This window comes from Salvelinus sp. IW2-2015, unplaced genomic scaffold (genome assembly GCF_002910315.2).
Source record: "Salvelinus sp. IW2-2015 unplaced genomic scaffold, ASM291031v2 Un_scaffold2477, whole genome shotgun sequence".
Classification (NCBI taxonomy): domain Eukaryota; kingdom Metazoa; phylum Chordata; class Actinopteri; order Salmoniformes; family Salmonidae; genus Salvelinus; species Salvelinus sp. IW2-2015.
In genome coordinates, this window is record NW_019943795.1 from 28514 (window position 1) to 47536 (window position 19023).

At 45.0% G+C, this 19023-nt stretch overlaps 1 protein-coding gene and 1 long non-coding RNA gene across 12 annotated transcripts in view; one reads left to right on the forward strand and one right to left on the reverse strand.

Moving 5' to 3' along the window:
- Nucleotides 1–1563: 1563 nt before the first annotated feature.
- Nucleotides 1564–19023, forward strand: part of pklr (pyruvate kinase L/R) — a 28563-nt gene continuing 11103 nt past the window's right edge. Inside the window, exons 1-11 of one of the 2 annotated variants that reach the window (XM_024141281.2) lie at nt 1564–1846; nt 4187–4351; nt 6985–7076; nt 7198–7329; nt 8197–8383; nt 8803–9076; nt 15869–16019; nt 16608–16760; nt 17844–18010; nt 18123–18189; nt 18365–18486. In XM_024141281.2, coding sequence (XP_023997049.2) covers nt 1840–1846; nt 4187–4351; nt 6985–7076; nt 7198–7329; nt 8197–8383; nt 8803–9076; nt 15869–16019; nt 16608–16760; nt 17844–18010; nt 18123–18189; nt 18365–18486 — 1517 coding nt within the window. In that variant the 5' untranslated portion in view covers nt 1564–1839. Of the gene's footprint in view, nt 1847–4186; nt 4352–6984; nt 7077–7197; nt 7330–8196; nt 8384–8802; nt 9077–15868; nt 16020–16607; nt 16761–17843; nt 18011–18122; nt 18190–18364; nt 18519–19023 lie in introns of those variants that run through there. The other variant, XM_024141282.2, reaches the window with a different exon arrangement.
- Nucleotides 18900–19023, reverse strand: part of LOC139025296 (uncharacterized) — a 10631-nt gene continuing 10507 nt past the window's right edge. For 9 of the 10 annotated variants that reach the window (XR_011476839.1, XR_011476836.1, XR_011476841.1 and 6 more), the window contains one exon: nt 18900–18918. This is a non-coding gene — a long non-coding RNA (uncharacterized lncRNA). Of the gene's footprint in view, nt 18919–18981; nt 19004–19023 lie in introns of those variants that run through there. The other variant, XR_011476843.1, reaches the window with a different exon arrangement.

The following is a 19023-nucleotide window of genomic DNA, read 5'->3' on the forward strand; positions in this document are numbered from 1 at the left end:
GTGTCGTTCTCTACCCTGACCGTGCATACTCCACCCTTGACCGTAACTCCACCCTGACCTTAACCTGACCGTAACTCCACCTGTTGATATCCTGACCGTAAACGTCCCACCCTGACCTTAACCTGACTTAACCTTCCACAATAACACACCTACCGTAACCACCCACCCGTCTCCACCTGGTCCCTCCCCCCCGCCCCCTGCCTCCCGTACCAATCCTTCACTAACCAACTATCATACTCACAACTCTATCTTCAACCTGACAACCACCTCTACACCTGACCGTAACTCACCCTGAGACCTTAAACCTACTCGACCGTAACTCCACCCTGACTACGTAACCCTGACCGTAACTCCACCCTGCCGACCGGACCAAACTCCCACCCTGACCTGATACCACCTGACCGTAAACCCTGACCCCTGGACCGTAAACCCTGACCGTAACTCCACCCTGACCGTAACCCTGACCTAAACTCCACCCTGACCGTACCCTTCAACACTGCTGACCGTAACTCCACCCTGACCGTAACCCTGACCACCTGACTTAACTCCGACCCTCAGCCGTAACTCCACCCTGACCGTAACCCTGACCGTAACTCCACCTGACGCGTAACTCCCACCTGACCTTCCACCTGACTTAACGACCCTGACCGTAACTCCACCTGACCTTAACCCTGACCGTAACTTCACCCTGACCGTAACCTGACCGAACTCACCCTGACCGTAACTCCACACACTGACCGTAACCCTGACGCAACTCCACCCTGACCGTAACTCCACCCTGACCATAACCACTGACCGTAACTCCACCCTGACCATTAACCCTGACCGTAACTCCACCCTGACTATACCCTGACCCTGTAACTCCACCCTGGACCTAACCTGATTCTCCGACCGTAACTCCACCTGACCGTAATCCATGCCTAACCTAACCCTGACCGTAACTCACCCTGACCTAAACCTGACCGTAACTCCACCCTGACCTGTAACACCCTGACCGTAACTCCACCCTGACTAACTCCCTCGACCGTACCTCCACCCTGACCCTAACCCTGACCGTAACTCCACCCTGACCGCAACCCTACCGTTAAACTCCACCCTGACACTCAACCCTGACCGTAACTCCACCTGACGTAACCCTGACCGTAACTCCACCGCTGACCTTAACCTGACGATAACTCCACCCTGACCCTAACCCTGACCGTAACTCCACCCTGACCTTAACCCTTGCGTAACTCCACCCTGACCATTAACCACTCGACCGTAACTCACCACTAGACCGTAAACCCTGACCGTAAGCTCCACCGTGACCGAACATCCACCCTGATCCTTCAACCCTGACCGTAACTCCACCCTGACCGTAACCCTGACCGTAACCCTGACCGTAACTCCACCCTGACCTTAACCCTAGATGAAGAAAATCAAAACCATGTGATCAATAGTGAAAAAGTCACTGGCTATCACATGATCATCCAGGCTGACCTCTGTGTCAAAGGGAGTGGACACTGTGAATGTTTACAGTAGATTGGGCTGAGGGGTGTAGAGAGGAGGGGGAGAGGGAGGACATTTGTGAAAGTACAGAGATTGAGCAATGACTGAGGAAAAGACAGACAGACAGAGGTCAAAAGGTAGAGAAGGGAATGACAGAAACCCAGTCGGAAGGAGGTACTAAAGAACAAAGTTATCCCCTGATTTAAACTAATTCAAGACCGTATCAACCTGAAAGTCAAAGGACTACAGAGGATTCCTGAACTGACAGACCGACAAACAAAGGAGTGGACAGACAGACAGACAGAGGTGATAGGCTAGTACAGTTGGAGTCTGAAAAAGCTTTGGGTCAAGATGGGAGGTAAGTCTGTAGAGCTGCTAGCATACAGGGGGTTAACCTTTAAACTTCTCCATTAATGTAATAGAAGATTGAAGTGTTACCTGGCTGATTAAAGGTTAAATAGGTTCACCCACACTAGCCACCTTCTGATGCTATAGTGATCACATTGGAGTTGACGTCTTTCAGACATTCTACCTTAACTCAAGGTCAGGTGGAACAGAATCTTCTACAGTCGTTGTACATCTATTCTCTTTTTAGTCGCTGCCTGATGAAAACCTTGTAACTTGGTCGATTTATTATTGTTTTTACCTTTTATTGAAAGTGGTAACACCCCTCACGGTACTCTGAACATTTCAGGACCAAGAAAATGTATATCATATTTTTATTTAAGTTAGCTTCTGTAGATTCACAATTGCATGTTCGTTAATGGGAAAAATATGGTATTTTTTTTAAATTTCCTGAAAAGTTTATATTTTGGAGATCAGACAGCGACGTTTTATTCCAAGGTCATATGACTCATAGAAGTCACTGATGCAAAACCAACTTTCTACAGTCCTTTTTCTWGTCTGCTTATCATCATTCAGGAAGCATCAAGCGTAATATYGTAARAATKTTATTGTATGAATTTTGGTTGTGTTATAATAGTTATTGTTGGTTGTTTGGTGGTTAAATGTTGAGGGCTGTATACCAGAATTAGGCAGTTAGATTTGCATTGCCAGGAGTTGACCCAGAGCACAGTGGTGGTTGGTCAGGATAACCTGAGGTTCATTGACTGTCCAGGAACATGTGCGTACGCACGCACGCACGCACACACACACACACACACACACACACACACACACACACACACCCTTATCTTCCTCACACAGAACACTTTTTCAGCTATTGTCAGTATATCATGTCCACACACCCAACCATATCTCTCCTCTATGGAAAGCATGCACTGATCTGTACATTGCAACACAGTGTTGGGACCTAATCTCAGCCTTACAGTCAGCCAGAACAGGTGTCTGTTTTGGTCAGTAAAAAGTTTCAGTCCGTTTCTGTGTGTGTGAGTGTGTGAATTAGTGATGGGGCTAAAAATCGATACAGTTACATATCGCAATATTAGTGGTGTAAGATATTATATCGATATTTGACTCCAAGTATTGTTTAGTAAAACAGTAGTAAAACTACTGTAGGCAGCGTTATCTAGCACTAGTTGACAGTACCAGTGTCAAAACTCATTTTCTTTTTAAATAGAGAGCCAACTTGCTTTCAGCATGACTGATCAAAATTCATTTTCTGATGCGCTCTCTTGTCCCTCTGCAGCAGACATAGTGAGAAATATGTCTGGAACCTCAAATCACAATAAAACTGCAGTATCTAATCGCAATACATGTAGAATCGTGAGAATCACAATACATATCGTATCGTTACCTAAATATTGTGATAATATCATTTCGTGAGGTGTGTGTGCGATGTGTCAGAGGTAGAGCTCTGTGGAACACTTAATAATGTGTGCAACAGGACATCGGAATTGGGTCACAGAAAGGAGACAGAGGGAGAGAATGATGGAGAGCGTGATAGAGGGGATGGAGAAAGAGAGCACCGTGTCTAGACATCCCACAGGACACAGACTGACAAGCACATCACAGTCCTCAACAAGCTAAGAGAGGGTCTCTCTCTCTCACTCTCTCTATTTCATAGTGTTGATATCTTCACTATTATTTTACAATGTAGAAAATAGTACAAATAAAGAAAAACCCTTGAATGAGTAGGGTTGTCCAAACTTTGAGTGGTACTGTATATTCATAACATGTTTTTAATGGATGGATTGCATTTCTATAGGCCCATAAGAGCACTCACCCAGGTCTCAAAGCACTTGACCTTGAACTCACCTCCTCCACCAATTAGGGTCTCGATTCAATCCATCGCTCTGAAGACCTGCGCCACAGCGCAATAGAAATGTATTTACATGTCTATTTCCATGTTTATTTCCACGATTTCCATGTCAGGTTGTAAATGTCATGTAGTGGCCAGTCACAGCATCTGTCCTGTATGGCAGTATGTTGCATGTCACGTGACGTTAGCGCACACACACACACACACACACACACACACACACACACACACACACACACACACACACCCTCTCTTGAATGTCACAGTTCAGAATGCTGCATGTTAACCTTCTCCAACCTTAGTTCTGTTAGTCTGAGGCCATCTCTCTCTCTCTCTCAATTTACAAGGTTTACATGACCAAAGTAAGTGGAATAAACAAAAAACAAATACGGAAATAAACCATCAGAAATTAACAGTAAACATTACGCTCAGAAAAGTTTTAAAAAACATAGACATTTCTCTCTCTCTCTCTCTTAGCTCGTATCAGACGTTACTCTGACGTCATGCCCCTCCCAGACTCCTTCATCCAGAAGCAGCAGCTGGACGCCAGCATGGCCGACACCTTCCTGGAACACCTGTGTCTGCTGGACATCGACCAGGAGCCAATCACAGCCCGCAACACAAGCATCATCTGCACCATCGGTGAGTTAAATAACTAATCATCTGCACCACGTATCAAACTCATTCCACGGAGGGCTGAGTGTCTGCGAGCTTTCGCTCTACCCTTCTACTTGATGGATGAATTAAGGTAACTAATTAGTAAGGAACTCCCCTCACCTGGTTGTCTAGGTCTTAATTGAAAGGAAAAAACAAAAACCTGCAGACACTCAGCCCTCCGTGGAATGAGTTTGACACCCCTTATCTACGCCATCGGTGGGTCAAATAACCAATCAGCTGCACCATCGGTAAGTTAAATAACCAATCAGCTGCACCATGGTGAGTTAAATACCATCAGCTGCACATCGGGGTAAGTTAAATAACCAATCCGCTGCACCATCGGTAGTTAAATAACGCAATCAGCTACACCATCGGTGAGTATAATAACCAATCAGCTGCACCATCGGTGAGTTAAATAACCAATCAGCTGCACCATCGGTGAGTTAAATAACCATCAGCTGCACCTCGGTGAGTTAATAACCAATCAGCTGCCATCGGTGAGTTAAATAACCAATCAGCTGCACCATCGGTGAGTTAAATAACCAATCAGCTGCACCATCGGTAAGTTAAATTACCATCAGCTGCACCATCGGTAGTTAATAACCAATCAGCTGCACCATCGGTAAGTAAATAACCAATCAGCTGCACCATCGTGGAGTTAAATAACCATCAGCTGCACCTCGTGAGTTAAATAACCATCAGCTGCACCATCGTGAGTTATAACCAATCACTGCCATCGTGAGTAATAATCAGCTGCACTATCGTGAGTTAAAACAACCAAATCCGCTGACCGATCTGTGGTAAATAACCAATCACTGCACCATCGGTGGTTATAATCAAGTGCACCATCGGTGAGTTTAATAACCAATCACGCTGCTAGCCATCGGTGAGTTAAATAACCAATCAGCTGCACCTCTGCTGAGTTAATACCATCCGCTGCACCATCGGTGAGTTAATAACCAATCCGCGCGTACCATCTGGTGAGTTAATAACCATCCGCTGCACATCTGTGAGTTAAATAACCAATCCGCTGCACATCGGTGAGTTAAATAACCAATCCGCTGCACCATCGGTGAGTTAAATAACCAATCGCTGCACCATCGGTGAGTTAAATAACCAATCAGCTGCACCATCGGTGGAGTTAAATAACCAATCCGCTGCACCATCGGTGAGTTAATACCAATCGTGCACAATCGGTGAGTTAAAACCATCAGCTGCCACCATCGGTAGTTAAATAACCAATCAGCTGCACATCGGTAGTTAAATAACCAATCAGCTGCACCATCGGTAGTTAAACCATCAGCTGCACCATCGGAGTAATAACCAATCAGCTGCACCATCGGAGTTAAATAACCAATTCAGCGCCACCATCGGTAAGTTAAATACCAATTCAGCTGCACCACGCGGTAGTTATACCATCAGTGCACCACCCGGTATAGTTAAATAACCAATCAGCTGCCCATCGTGAGTTAAATAACAACTTGCTTGCCACCATGTCAGTGGAGGTTAGATACCGAATCAGCTGCCCATTCAGTGAGTTAAATAACCAATCAGCTGCACCATCAGTGAGTTAAATAACCACATCTGCACCATCAGTGAGTTAAATAACCACATCTGCACCATCAGTGAGTTAAATAACCAATCAGCTACACCATCAGTGTCACGTTCGTCGTAACGATGAGACCAAGGCGCAGCGTGATTGGAATACAATCTTCTTTATTAAACGAAGAACACTTAAACAAACTAACAAAATAACAAAACGAACGTGAAGCTATAAACAACTAGTGCTGACATGCAACTACACATAGACAACTACCCACACAGACATGTGGGAAAAGGCAACCTAAGTATGGTTCTCAATCAGAGACAACGATAGACAGCTGCCTCTGATTGAGAACCACACCCGGCCAAGCACACAGAAATACAAATCATAGAAAAAGGAACATAGAATGCCCACCCAAATCACACCCTGACCAAACCAAAATAGAGACATAAAAAGCTCTCTACGGTCAGGGCGTGACAATCAGTGAGTTAAATAACCACATCTGCACCATCAGTGAGTTAAATAACCACATCTGCACCATCAGTGAGTTAAATAACCAATCAGCTGCACCATCTGTGAGTTAAATAACAACATCTGCACCATCAGTGAGTTAAATAACCACATCTGCACCATCAGTGAGTTAAATAACCAATCAGCTGCACCCTTGGTGAGTTAAATAACCTTTTGTTTTGTGTAGCGTGTGTAGGTAGACCCGTGTGGCTCAGTTGGTAGAGCGTGGTGTTTGCAATGCCAGGGTTGTGGTTTAGATTCCCACGGGGAACATGAACAAAAAAGTATGAGAATCAATGCACTCACTACTATGTGTCTGTCTGGATTAGAGTGCCTGCTAAATGTAGGGACAGTATAGGTAGGCAGAGTTGACCTAGGGTAGAACTGTATGGGCTAGAGGTTGGAGCTCAGTAGATCTAGGTTGGTGTGGTGTTGGCTGGCAGGCTGGGTATTGGTGATTGGCATCCCACTGACTGCACTATTGATGATGTATCAAAGTGGATTGATTGACCAATGAACTGCTGGACAACCCATGGTCTCTGTTGTCTCTTGTTCTCTCTCTCAGGGCCTGCGTCTCGCTCCATCCCCAAACTGCAGGAGATGGTGAAGGCAGGAATGAACATCGCTCGACTCAACTTCTCTCATGGCTCTCATGAGGTTTGTTTGTCTCTATCATAACCTGTCTCGCAAGTAATCACTGATCTGACACAACTGTCAATCATATCAGTTTAGTAACAGATTTTCTCTTTTTCTCTCTCTCCCTGTCTCCCTCCTTCAGTACCATGGTGAGACAATCAAGAACATCCGGGAGGCGGTCGAGACCATAACCACTGACCCTTTATATTACAGGCCGGTAGCCATCGCCCTGGATACCAAAGGCCCTGAAATACGCACAGGCCTGGTTCGAGGGGTAAGCCAGCATTTCATCACTACTTAACATTCTATCCAATGGGCTTACATTCCCTACATCCCGACTGGTCAGTAGTCCAGTTTAGGGTGRGGGTCAACAGACCAGGAGAGTGTGACCAGTGTTGACTGACCATGCTGGTTGTTTTGGGGGTGTCCTATCCTGGACACAGACACAGATTGTGCAACAGTATCAACAGTAGTGAGAAARATGCTTTCTCAGCATCAGAACAGGACAAGTGTTTGGGCACCAGAGGAGGCTGGTGGGAGGAGCTATAGGACRGGCCCATTGTAATGGCTGGAATGGAATAAATGGAACAGTATCAAACACATCAAGCATATGGACATGTTGCCTTGCGCTCCATTTATCATTGCAGCATTACAATGAGCCGTCGTCCTATAGCTCCTCCACCAGCTCCTCTGTTGGGAACTGATCTGGGTGTTATAGCACCAGTCGCTGCAATGGAAAGTTCATAGACTTTAGAAATGATGAAACTAGTTTATGGTCTGCTACATTCTTGTGTTCTTATGTGTGAGGAGATAAGGCAATGTCTAGCCTGTGTGTGTGTGTGTGTGTGTGTGTGTGTGTGTGTGTGTGTGTGTGTTGTGTGGTGTGTGTGTGTGTGTGTGTGTGTGTGGTGTGTGTGTGTGTGTGTGGTGTGTGTGTGTTGCGTCTGCATGCCATTTCTTACTAACACGGACTTTGCTGATAGCTACTTTATTGAGGAAAAGTTTTACCTACTATATGACTGTGATGCGTAGTTGTCTCACCTAGCTATCTTAGGATGAATGCACTAACTGTGAGTAGCTCTGGAAAAGAGAGTCTGTAAATGACTGAAGTTAAGATGTGTGTGTTTCTCTGTGTGTGTAGACTGCAGAGCAGGAGGTGGAGCTGGAGCGTGGGGCCAGTGTGCGTGTGGTGACAGGGGAGGGGGACAGGGACAGTACGGATGGGAATGTCATCTGGGTGGACTACCCCAGTCTGCCTCAGGTCCTGGAGAAAGGAGGAAGGATCTACATCGACGACGGACTCATCGGACTAAAAGTCCTGGAGACAGGTAACACATCATTTAACACACACACACATTCTCACACACACACACACACACAAACATACTGCATCTAAACACATTACTGGAGATACAGTGTTGGTTACACATGCAGTGGTTCTTCCTTTAAAAGTTTTGAGTTTGTCGCGACCGTTTGTGGTAGATGGTGGCAGATTGTGATAAATTGCGTCATTCTGGCAACAATGGCTGACACTTAAATAATGTGCCATAGAATTCTGTGGCACCCCGCAAGCTGTGGTGCAGTATGCCGCAACTTTTAAAGGAAGAACCACTGTACATGATCATACTGCACAGTCCTGGAGATAGACAAGCCATAAACAACTATAAACAAATAAACATTCTCTACTTCTATCTCATGATCTGTTCTCATGACCTCCCTTCCTTCTCTCCCTCTCTCCTCTCTCCAGGTCCAGACTGGGTGGAGGCACTGGTAGAGAGTGGCGGTGTTCTGGGCAGCCRYAAGGGGGTCAACCTGCCGGGGTGTGACCTGGTGGACATGCCCGCTGTGAGTGAGCGTGATGAGGGGGACCTGAGGTTCGGCGTGGCCCAGGGGGTGGACATGGTGTTCGCCAGCTTCATCCGCTGTGGCCAGGATGTCAGGGAGGTCCGACGGGCCCTGGGGCCCTTCGGAAAGGGCATCAAGGTGGTCAGCAAGGTGGAGAATCGCCAGGGAGTACATAAGTGAGTGAGTGTGTGTGGAGGAGAAGAGAGAGAGGAAGAGACACACAGAGTCAACAACATGAATAGAATAACTTTCATTGAATGAGTAGCTTTACAGTCTCAGATTTACACATGAACAGCGCGTATCTTCAGCCTCGGTAGATGGATACTCTGCTGTCAATACCTGCCGTTGCCCTTGGAACCACATGACTCATTCTGGGTGGACTCACATGACTCACCCAGCATTTGTGTGGATGACCGTTCTCTAACAATAAGATTCTATAATCTACAGTAAGACAAGACAACCGTACTCCTGAATTTTTTTCCCCCTTTATTTAACTAGGCAAGTCAGTTAAGAACAAATTCTTATTTACAATGATGGTCTAGGAACAGTGGGTTAACCTTTTCAGCTCAGGGATTCGATCTTGCAACCTTTTGGGTATAAGTCCAACGCTCTAACCACTAGGCTACCTGCCACCCCAAGTTGAATGCTCTACCAGCTAGAATAGAGGAAGGATTCAGAGTAGGAAATCTAAAAATGTTTGTTGTTGTTGACCAGATACTATGCTACAGTAAACAAATGATCAACTGACTCAGCATGCTTATAGGTAAGGGCATTAAACATGCACGGCACTTACACAAATAACTAATGATTGGCTGAGAGAAATTGATACTAAAAAGATTGTGGGAGCTGTTTGGTTAGTCTTCAGTGCAGCTTTTAACATTATTGATCATAATGTTCTGCTGGAAAAACATCTGTGTTATGGTTAGGTATGTGTAACTGGCTGTAAGGGAGTCAGGCGCAGGAGAGCAGAAGTTGGGTAGCCAAAGGAGCCTTTTATTTCGGCAAACAAAACACACGGCACTAAGAACACTAAACACAATATGGGTTGACATAACCCAGCGCAAACCAGTCTAGCGTGCACATACACGAAACAACAAACAATTCCACAAACAGACATGGGGGGGAACAGAGGGTTATATACACGTCTAATACTGAGAGAATTGAAACCAGGTGTGTAGGAATACAAGACAAGACAAAGGGAAAAATGAAAGGTGGATCTGCGATGGCTAGAAAACCGGTGACGTCGACCGCCGAACGCCGCCCGAACAAGGAGAGGAACCGACTTCGGCGGAAGTCGTGACAGTTATGGCTTTACACCCCCTGCTATACTGTGGATTAGAGTTACCTGTCTAACAGACCACAGAGGCTGTTCTTTAATGGAAGACTCTCCAACATAATCCAGGTGTCGGGCTTACCTAGGGCTCTGGTAGTCATGAAATGTTGTCAGCTGGTGATTGTCAAGCAAATAACTGCCAGTCTCACTGTAATTGACCTTTAATTGATATAAACATGTTTAGCATCAATTGTACCGATAATTAACATAAACACGTTTTGCATCTCCTGGCTTCCACACATAGCCTACAAGCCACTGGTGCAGACCTTTGGAACATCTACATTTTAAAAAGTTGAATAAATCTATTTAATATAACCTATACCTTCACAATAAATCCATTATTTATTTTAGGCAGGTCTAAAGAATCATGATGTGAAGAAAATGTAGTCTATTTAAGAAGAACAGAATAGCATACTCTTGAGTTGTCCTAATGTTAGGCCCTGATCTGGCTATGCCATATGGCTGTGGGCTACACTAGTTCATTTAGCAGACAAGATTTGCTTAGAATCCCTTGGCATTATGAAGAATACAATTGAACATGGCTCAATAAAATAGAACGGATATTTCCACAAACTATTGTGGCTATTCTGTGTTGAACGGTTAACAAAGAAWCTGATCCTCCTATATGCTTAATTTAGAGTTATTTGTGAATATTATTTATTTATATATTATTTGGGAAATGCATAGTACTACATAGAGCCATGGCTACATGGAGCTATTCCACATCAAATAACTCAAGCAAGCAGTAAAATCAGATACCTTATGGAACAACACGGCCTGTGAAGAGACACACACACAGGCACTCACAAACGCATACGCACAGACACGCTAACACACGCACTCTACACACACATACATTGTAATGTTGTAATATTGTTTTATTGTGGTATTATACATTTTGTATTATAGATACACTACAGTATACAGTACCAGTCAAACGTTTGGACACACCTACTCATTCCAGGGCTTTTCTTTATTTTTAATATTTTCTACATTGTTGAATAATAGTGAAGACGTCAAAAACTATGATCAAGGCGAACTGGCAACAGACAAACAGAGAACACAGGTATAAGTACACTGGRGATAATGGAGAAGATGGGCGACACCTGGAGGGGGGTGGAGACAAGCACAAAGWCAGGTGAAACAGATCAGGGTGTGACAACTATGAAATAACACATATGGAATCATGTAGTAACCAAAGAAGTGTTAAACAAATCAAAATAGATTTTAGAATCTTCAAAGTAGCCATTTTTTACCTTGATGACAGCTTTGCACACTCTTGGCATTCTCTCAACCAGCTTCAGGAGGTAGTCACCTAGAATGCATTTCAATGAATAGGTGTGCCTTGTTAATAACTTCTTATGGATCAAATCCCTTTAGCGGGATCGATTTGACAACTTCCGGTGAAATGGCAGAGCGCCAAATTCAAATTAAATTACTATAAAAATTCAACTTTCATGAAATCACACATGCAATAAACCAAATTAAAGCTACACTTGTTGTGAATCCAGCCGCAGTGTCAGATTTCAAAAATGCTTTACGGCGAAAGCAAACCGTGCTATTATCTGAGGACAGCACCCCATCCAACAAAGACAGACAATCATAATTCAACCCGCCAACCGCGACACAAAACTCAGAAATAAAGATATAATTCATGCCTTACCTTTGACGAGCTTCTTCTGTTGGCACTCCAATATGTCCCATAAACATCACAAATAGTCCTTTTGTTCGATTAATTCCGTCATTATAGATCCAAAATGTCCATTTATTTGGCGCGTTTGATCCAGAAAAACACCGGTTCCAACTCACGCTACATGACTACAAAATCTCTCATAAGTTACCTGTAATCTTTGTCCAAACATTTCAAAAAACTTTCGTAATACAACTTTAGGTACTTTTTTACGTAAATAATCGATCAATTTAAGACTATATAGGGATAAACAGCGTTCAATACCGGACGAAAACAAAGAAAGCATGTTCTAGGTAGCGCGCACCAAATCATTAGAGTGCACCTGGAGTGACACAGGAAAATAACAGGGCTACTTCTTCATTTCTCTAAAGAAAAACCTCAACCAATTTCTAAAGACTGTTGACATCTAGTGGAAGCTATAGGAACTGAAAGGTTATTTCTATTAAAACGGCCTTGCCATAGATAACCGAGATAAGGTCTCCCGGGTGGCGCAGTGCTAACTGCGCCACCAGAGTCTCTGGGTTCGCGCCCAGGCTGGGCTGATGTAATAAAAATGTAATAAAATGTAATAAAATGTATGCACTCTACTGTAAGTCGCTCTGGATAAGAGCGTCTGCTCTTGGCCGGTAGGGATATCCTTGTCTCAGTATGTAAAAATGTAATAAAAATGTATGCACTCTAATGTAAGTCGCTCTGGATAAGAGCGTCTGCTAAAATGACAAAAAAATAAAATAAAAAATAACCAATGGAAAACCGATTGACCTCAAAAAGAAAATTCCCTGGATGGATTGTGCTTGGGGTTTCGCCTGCCAAATCAGTTCTGTTATACTCACAGACTTTATTCAAACAGTTTTAGAAACTTTAGAGTGTTTTTTATCCAAATATACCAGTGATATGCATATCCAAGCTTCTGGGCCTGAGTAGCAGGCAGTTTACTTTGGGCACACTTTTCATCCGGACGTGAAAATAGAGGCCCCAAGCCATAAGAAGTTTTAAAAGTACATTTGTGGAATTTCTTTCCTTAATGCGTTTGAGCCTTTCAGTTGTGTTGTGACACGGTAGGGGTGGTATACAGAAGATAGCCCTATTTGGTAAAAGACCAAGTCCATATTATGGCAAGAACAGCTCAAATAAGCAAAGAGAAACAACAGTCCATCATTACTTTAAGACATGGAGGTCAGTCAATCCAGAAAATTTCAAGAACTTTGAAAGATTCTTCAAGTGCAGTCGTAAAAACCATCAAGTGCTATGATGAAACTGGCTCTCATGAGGACCGCAACAGGAAAGAAAGACCCAGAGTTACCTCTGCTGCAGAGGATAAGTTCATTAGAGTTACCAGCCTCAGAAATTGCAGCCCAAATAAATGCTGCACAGAGTTCAAGTAATAGACACATCTCAACATCAACTGTTCAGAGGAGACTGAATGAATCAGGCCTTCATGGTCGAATTGCTGCAAAGAAAAGGACTAAAGGACACTACTAAAGGACACCACGAAGAGACTTGCTTGGACCAAGAGACACGAGCAACATTAGACTGGTGGAAATGTTTGTTTCCAACCGCCATGTCTTTGTGAGACACAGAGTAGGTGAACGTTTTATCTCCGCATGTGTGGTTTCCACCGTGAAGCATGGAGGAGGACGTGTGATGGTGTGGGGGTGCTTTGCTAGTGACACTGTCAGTAATTTATTTAGAATTCGAGGCACGCTAACCAGCATGGCTACCACAGCATTCCGCAGCGATACGCCATCCCATCTGGTTTGCGCTTAGTGGGACAATCATTTGTTTTTCAACAGGACAATGACCCAACTCACCTCCAGGCTGTGTAAGGGCTATTTGACAATGAAGGAGATTGATGGAGCCCTGCATCAGATGACCTGGCCTCCACAATCACCCAACCTCACCCAATGCATTCCAGGTGACTACCTCCTGAAGCTGATTGAGAGAATGCCATGAGTGTGCAAAGCTGTCATCAAGGCAAAGGGTGGCTACTTTGTAAAATCTAAAATCTATTTTTATTTGTTTTAAATTTTTTTGGTTACTACATGATTCCATATGTGTTATTTCATAGTTTTGATGTCTTCACTATTATTCTACAATGTAGAAAATAGTAAAAATAAAGAAAAACCCTTGAATGAGTAGGTGTGTCCAAACTTTTGACTGGTAGTGTATATACAAAAGTATGTGGACACCCCTTCAAATGAGTGGATTCGACTATTTCAGTCACACCTGTTGCTGACTGATGTATAAAATTGAGCACACAGCCATGCAATCTCCATAGACAAACATTGGCAGTAGGATTGCCATACTGAAGAGCTCAGTGAATTTCAATGTGGCACCGTCATAGGTTACCACCTTTCCAATAAGGCAGTTTGTAAAATTTCTCCCCCACTAGAGCTGCCCCGGTCAACTGTAAGTGCTGTTATTGTGAAGTGGAAGCGTCTAGGAGCAACAACGGTTTAACCGTGAAGTGGTAGCCCACACAAGCTCACAGAACGGGACCGCCGAGTGCTGAAGTGCGTAGCGCGTAAACATCGTCTGTCCTCAGTTACAACGCTCACTACCAAGTTCCAAACTGGCTCTGGATGCAACGTCAGCACAAGAACTGTTCGTCGGGACCTTAATGAAATGGGTTTCTATGGCCAAGCAGCAGCACACAAGCCTAAGATCACCATGCGCCATGCCAAGCGTCAGCTGGAGTGGTGTAAAGCTCGCTGCCATTGGACTCTGGAGAAGTGGAAACGCATTCTCTGGAGTGATGAATCACGCTTCATTATCTGGCAGTCTGACGGATGAATCTGGGTTTGGCGGCTGCCAGGAGAACGCTACTTGCCAGAATGCATAGTGCCAACTGTAAAGTTTGGTGGAGGAGGAATAATGGTCTGGAGCTGTTTTTCATGGTTCGGGCTAGGCCCCTTAGTTCCAGTGAAGGGAAATCGTAATGCTACAGCATACTATGACATTCTAGACGATTCTGTGCTTCCAACTTTGTGGCAACATTTTGGGGAAGGCCCTTCCCTGTTTCAGCATGACAATGCCCCTGTGCACAAAGCGAGGTCCATACAGAAATGGTTTGTCAAGATCGATGTGGAAGAACTTGACTGGCCTGCACAGAGCCCTGACCTCAACCCCATTGAACACCTTTGGGATGAATTGGAACGGCGATTGCGAGCCAGACCTAATCGCCCAACATCAGTGCCCGACCTCACTAATGCTTTTGTGGCTAAATGGAAACAAGTCCCCGCAGCAATGTTACAACATCTAGTGGAAAGCCTTCCCAGAAGAGCGGAGACAGTTACGGCATCAAAGGCGGGACCAACTCCATATTAATGKCCATGATTTTGGAATGAGATGTTTGTCAAGCAGGTGTCCACATACTTTTGGTAAGGTAGTGTCTGTAGTGGTAGAGTAGTGGTGTAATAAGGTGTTGTAGGGTGTACTGTTTTATTTTAAATGGTGAAGTAATTGCCTTCATCTTGTTTGGACCCCAGGTAGAGTAGCTGCTGCCTTGGCAGGAACTACTGGAGATCCTTAATAAATACATATAAAACCACTCTGCAGTATCGTAACCACGGAATTAAATAGAACATTATATTGTATCTCTGCTATCATAACAGACACATTCCCACTGACAGTGAAGTGATGGATAACCACGTCACTGATAACCACGTCTGGATGTTACAGATCTATAATCACACTGACAGCTGACAGCAGAGTGATGGATGAGGATGTGTCAGAACTAAAGGATCTGGATATTATATATCTATGATACATCACCCATATGACTGTTTGTATATGAATATGTCGTCATAGGTCATGTCTACTTCTCTCCTTCCTCCTCCTACCCTCCCCTCTCTCTTTCTCCTCCCCCCTCTCTCTTTCTCCTCCCCCCTCTCTCTCTCCCTCCCTCCCTCTCCCTCTCTCTCTCTCCCTCCCTCTCTCTCTCAGTTTCTTGGAGATCCTGGCGGAGAGTGATGGGGTGATGGTTGCCAGGGGCGACCTGGGCATAGAGATCCCTGCAGAGAAAGTCTTCATCGCTCAGAAGATGATGATCGGACGTTGCAACTCCGCTGGCAAGCCTGTTATCTGTGCAACACAGGTCAGAGGACACACACACACACATACTCACACACTCCTGGAACCATGTTGAGTGTGTTGTATGGTACAGCTCTTGACTCAGAGTGACAGCATAATAGCAGGTTTTTCTATAAGGCCAAAATGCACACACACACACGCAGACACACACACACACACACACACACACACACACACACACACACACACACACACACACACACACACACACACACACACACACACACACACTTCAGGGCATGAAGAGCGGGACAGGGCCAAACAACATACACACGCAGTTGGGATGTGTTACATAGGATATTAGCAACAGGACACAAAATATAATGATGATACCATAGATACTGTCTCTCACAGACACACACACATAGACACGGACACAAACACTCCTCGGTCTCATGTTCTCTCTGTCTCCTTCATATTGACTCATATGGCTAGACTCTGTGTGGAGTCTCACGAATATCAATAACCATCCCTCCCCATCACTCTACCCATTCTATTCTCAGTGTCTTCTCTCATGTTGCCCAACCACATCCCTTGTGTGCTGATGTGTGTGACGGCGGTAACGGTGTGTGTGTGTGTGTGTGTGTGGTAGATGTTGGAGAGCATGGTAGCCCACCCCAGGCCTACGCGTGCGGAGAGCAGTGACGTAGCTAACGCAGTGTTGGATGGAGCCGACTGTGTGATGCTCTCTGGGGAGACGGCTAAAGGACTGTTCCCTGTCGAGTCTGTGGCCATGATGCACTCGGTCAGTGTGTGGAGAGTAGAAAGTCCATTCTATTAAATAATCATTTGGTGGGTGTTGATATTTGTGTATTATAGATGTGTAAATTGGAAATGTGTTTTTCGATATATCCCAACTCCCACTGAGACACCCTCAGAGAGTGGGGTCACGGGCCAGCCATTATCAGCGGCGAGCAATTAGGGTGGTTACGTGCCCGGCTCAAGGGCACATAGACATATTTTTCACTGTGTCGGCTTGGGTATTCAAACTAGCGACCTTTTGGTTACTGGCCCAACGCTCTAACCGCTAGGCTACCTGCTGCCTATCAAATATGGAGAGTTGGGCTGTAGGACACTTCCAAGGAATCAAAATGTCTGACAAATTTAGATTTTGTATCCGTAAAGTTTGTAGAGTTTGTAGAAACATGTCAAACGTTTTTAATAATCAATCCTCAGGTTGTTTTTAACATCAATAATCGATAATATTTAAACCGGACTGTAAACTATTCAATNGTAGAAACATGTCAAACGTTTTTAATAATCAATCCTCAGGTTGTTTTTAACATCAATAATCGATAATATTTAAACCGGACTGTAAACTATTCAATACAGGAGAGAAAGAAAATGTCGAGCAACCAGTGTCGCGCGCATGAACTAATGGAAGGACATCCGTCTATCCACTGACGCGTTTTGATAAATCTCGCAAATTTTTCAGAATAAAAGCTTGAAACTATGTCTAAAGACTGTTCACACCCTGAGGGAGCCATTGGAAAAGTCTGGTTGATATCCCTTTAAATGGACGAAAGGCAGGCAATGGAACAGTGATTTTTCAAAATAAGAGTCACTTCCGGGTTGGATTTCCTCAGGTTTTCGCCTGCAAAATCAGTTCTGTTATACTCACAGACATGTTTTGACAGTTTTGGAAACTTTAGAGTGTTTTCTATCCTATTATGTCAATTATATGCATATTCTAGCATCTGGACCTGAGAAATAGGCAGCTTACATTGGGAACGTTATTTTTCCAAACATAAAAATTCTGCCCCCTAGCTTCAAGAGGTTCCATTCCATTCCCCCTTAATCTCTGTCACACCACACCACACACCTACAGATCTGCAGGGAGGCGGAGGCAGCCATCTTCCAACAGCAGTTGTTTGAGGMGCTTCGCCGTCTGACCCCTCTGTCCAATGACCCTACTGAGGTCACTGCTATAGGGGCTGTAGAATCCTCCTTCAAATGCTGTGCTGGAGCTGTCATAGTACTCACTACTACTGGCAGGTATATTGTTATACACACACACATACACACGTACTGTACATGCAAACACACACATGCTCACTGACTCCAACCCTCTCCCTTTCTGTTCGTTCTATCCCTCTCTCTCTCCCAGGTCAGCCCAGCTCCTGTCCCGGTATCGCCCACGCTGTCCCATCGTCGCGGTAACAAGAAGTCCTCAGGTGAGATAGAATACTSGCCCACTCTACGAGTCACAACCCCTAAGGTTAGGTTTAGGATTGTTGTTTGATATGTGGTTGTAGCCTGTAGAGTGGGGCTGTTACCTGCCTCCCTCAGGGTAAAGGTAAAGGCTGTTAGTTTGGGTGGACTGATGCAGTGTGTGTGTTCTGTCTGCAGGTGGCACGTCAGGCCCAGCTGCTGAGGGGTGTGTTCCCAGTGCTGTTCCACCCCCTCCCTGCCCCCGTCTGGGCCGACGATGTAGACAACAGAGTCCAACATTCGGCAATGAACATAGGTGTGTGTTGTGTTGAAGGGGGTGTGTGAGAGAGAAAAGGAGTGGGAAAGAGAGAACGTAGGTGGTCTATATTTATCACTTTTATATCTCACTAGTTGCTCCTCTTCCACCCTCCTCTACTGTGTCTGCTCCTCTTCCTCCCTCATTCTGTTCTGCCTCTCTTCCACCCTCCCTCACTGTGTCTGCCTCCCTCTTCCACCCCCTCACTGTCCTGCCTCCCTCTTCCACACTCCCTTCACTGTGTCTGCCTCCCTCTTCACCTCCTCACTTGTCTGCCTCCCTCTTCACACCCTATACTGTGTCTGCCTCCCTCTTCACCCCCCTTACTGTCTGCCTCCCTCTTCCACCTCCCTCACTGTCTGCCTCCCTCTTCACCCTCCTGAACTGTGTCTGCCTCCCTCTTACCCTCCCTACTGTTCTGCCTCCCTCTTCCACCCTCCCTCACTGTGTCTGCCTCCTCTTCTCACCCCCTCCCTCTGTCTGCCTCCTTTCAACCCTCCTGTCTGCCTCCCTCTTCCCACCTACCCTCACTGTCTTTGCC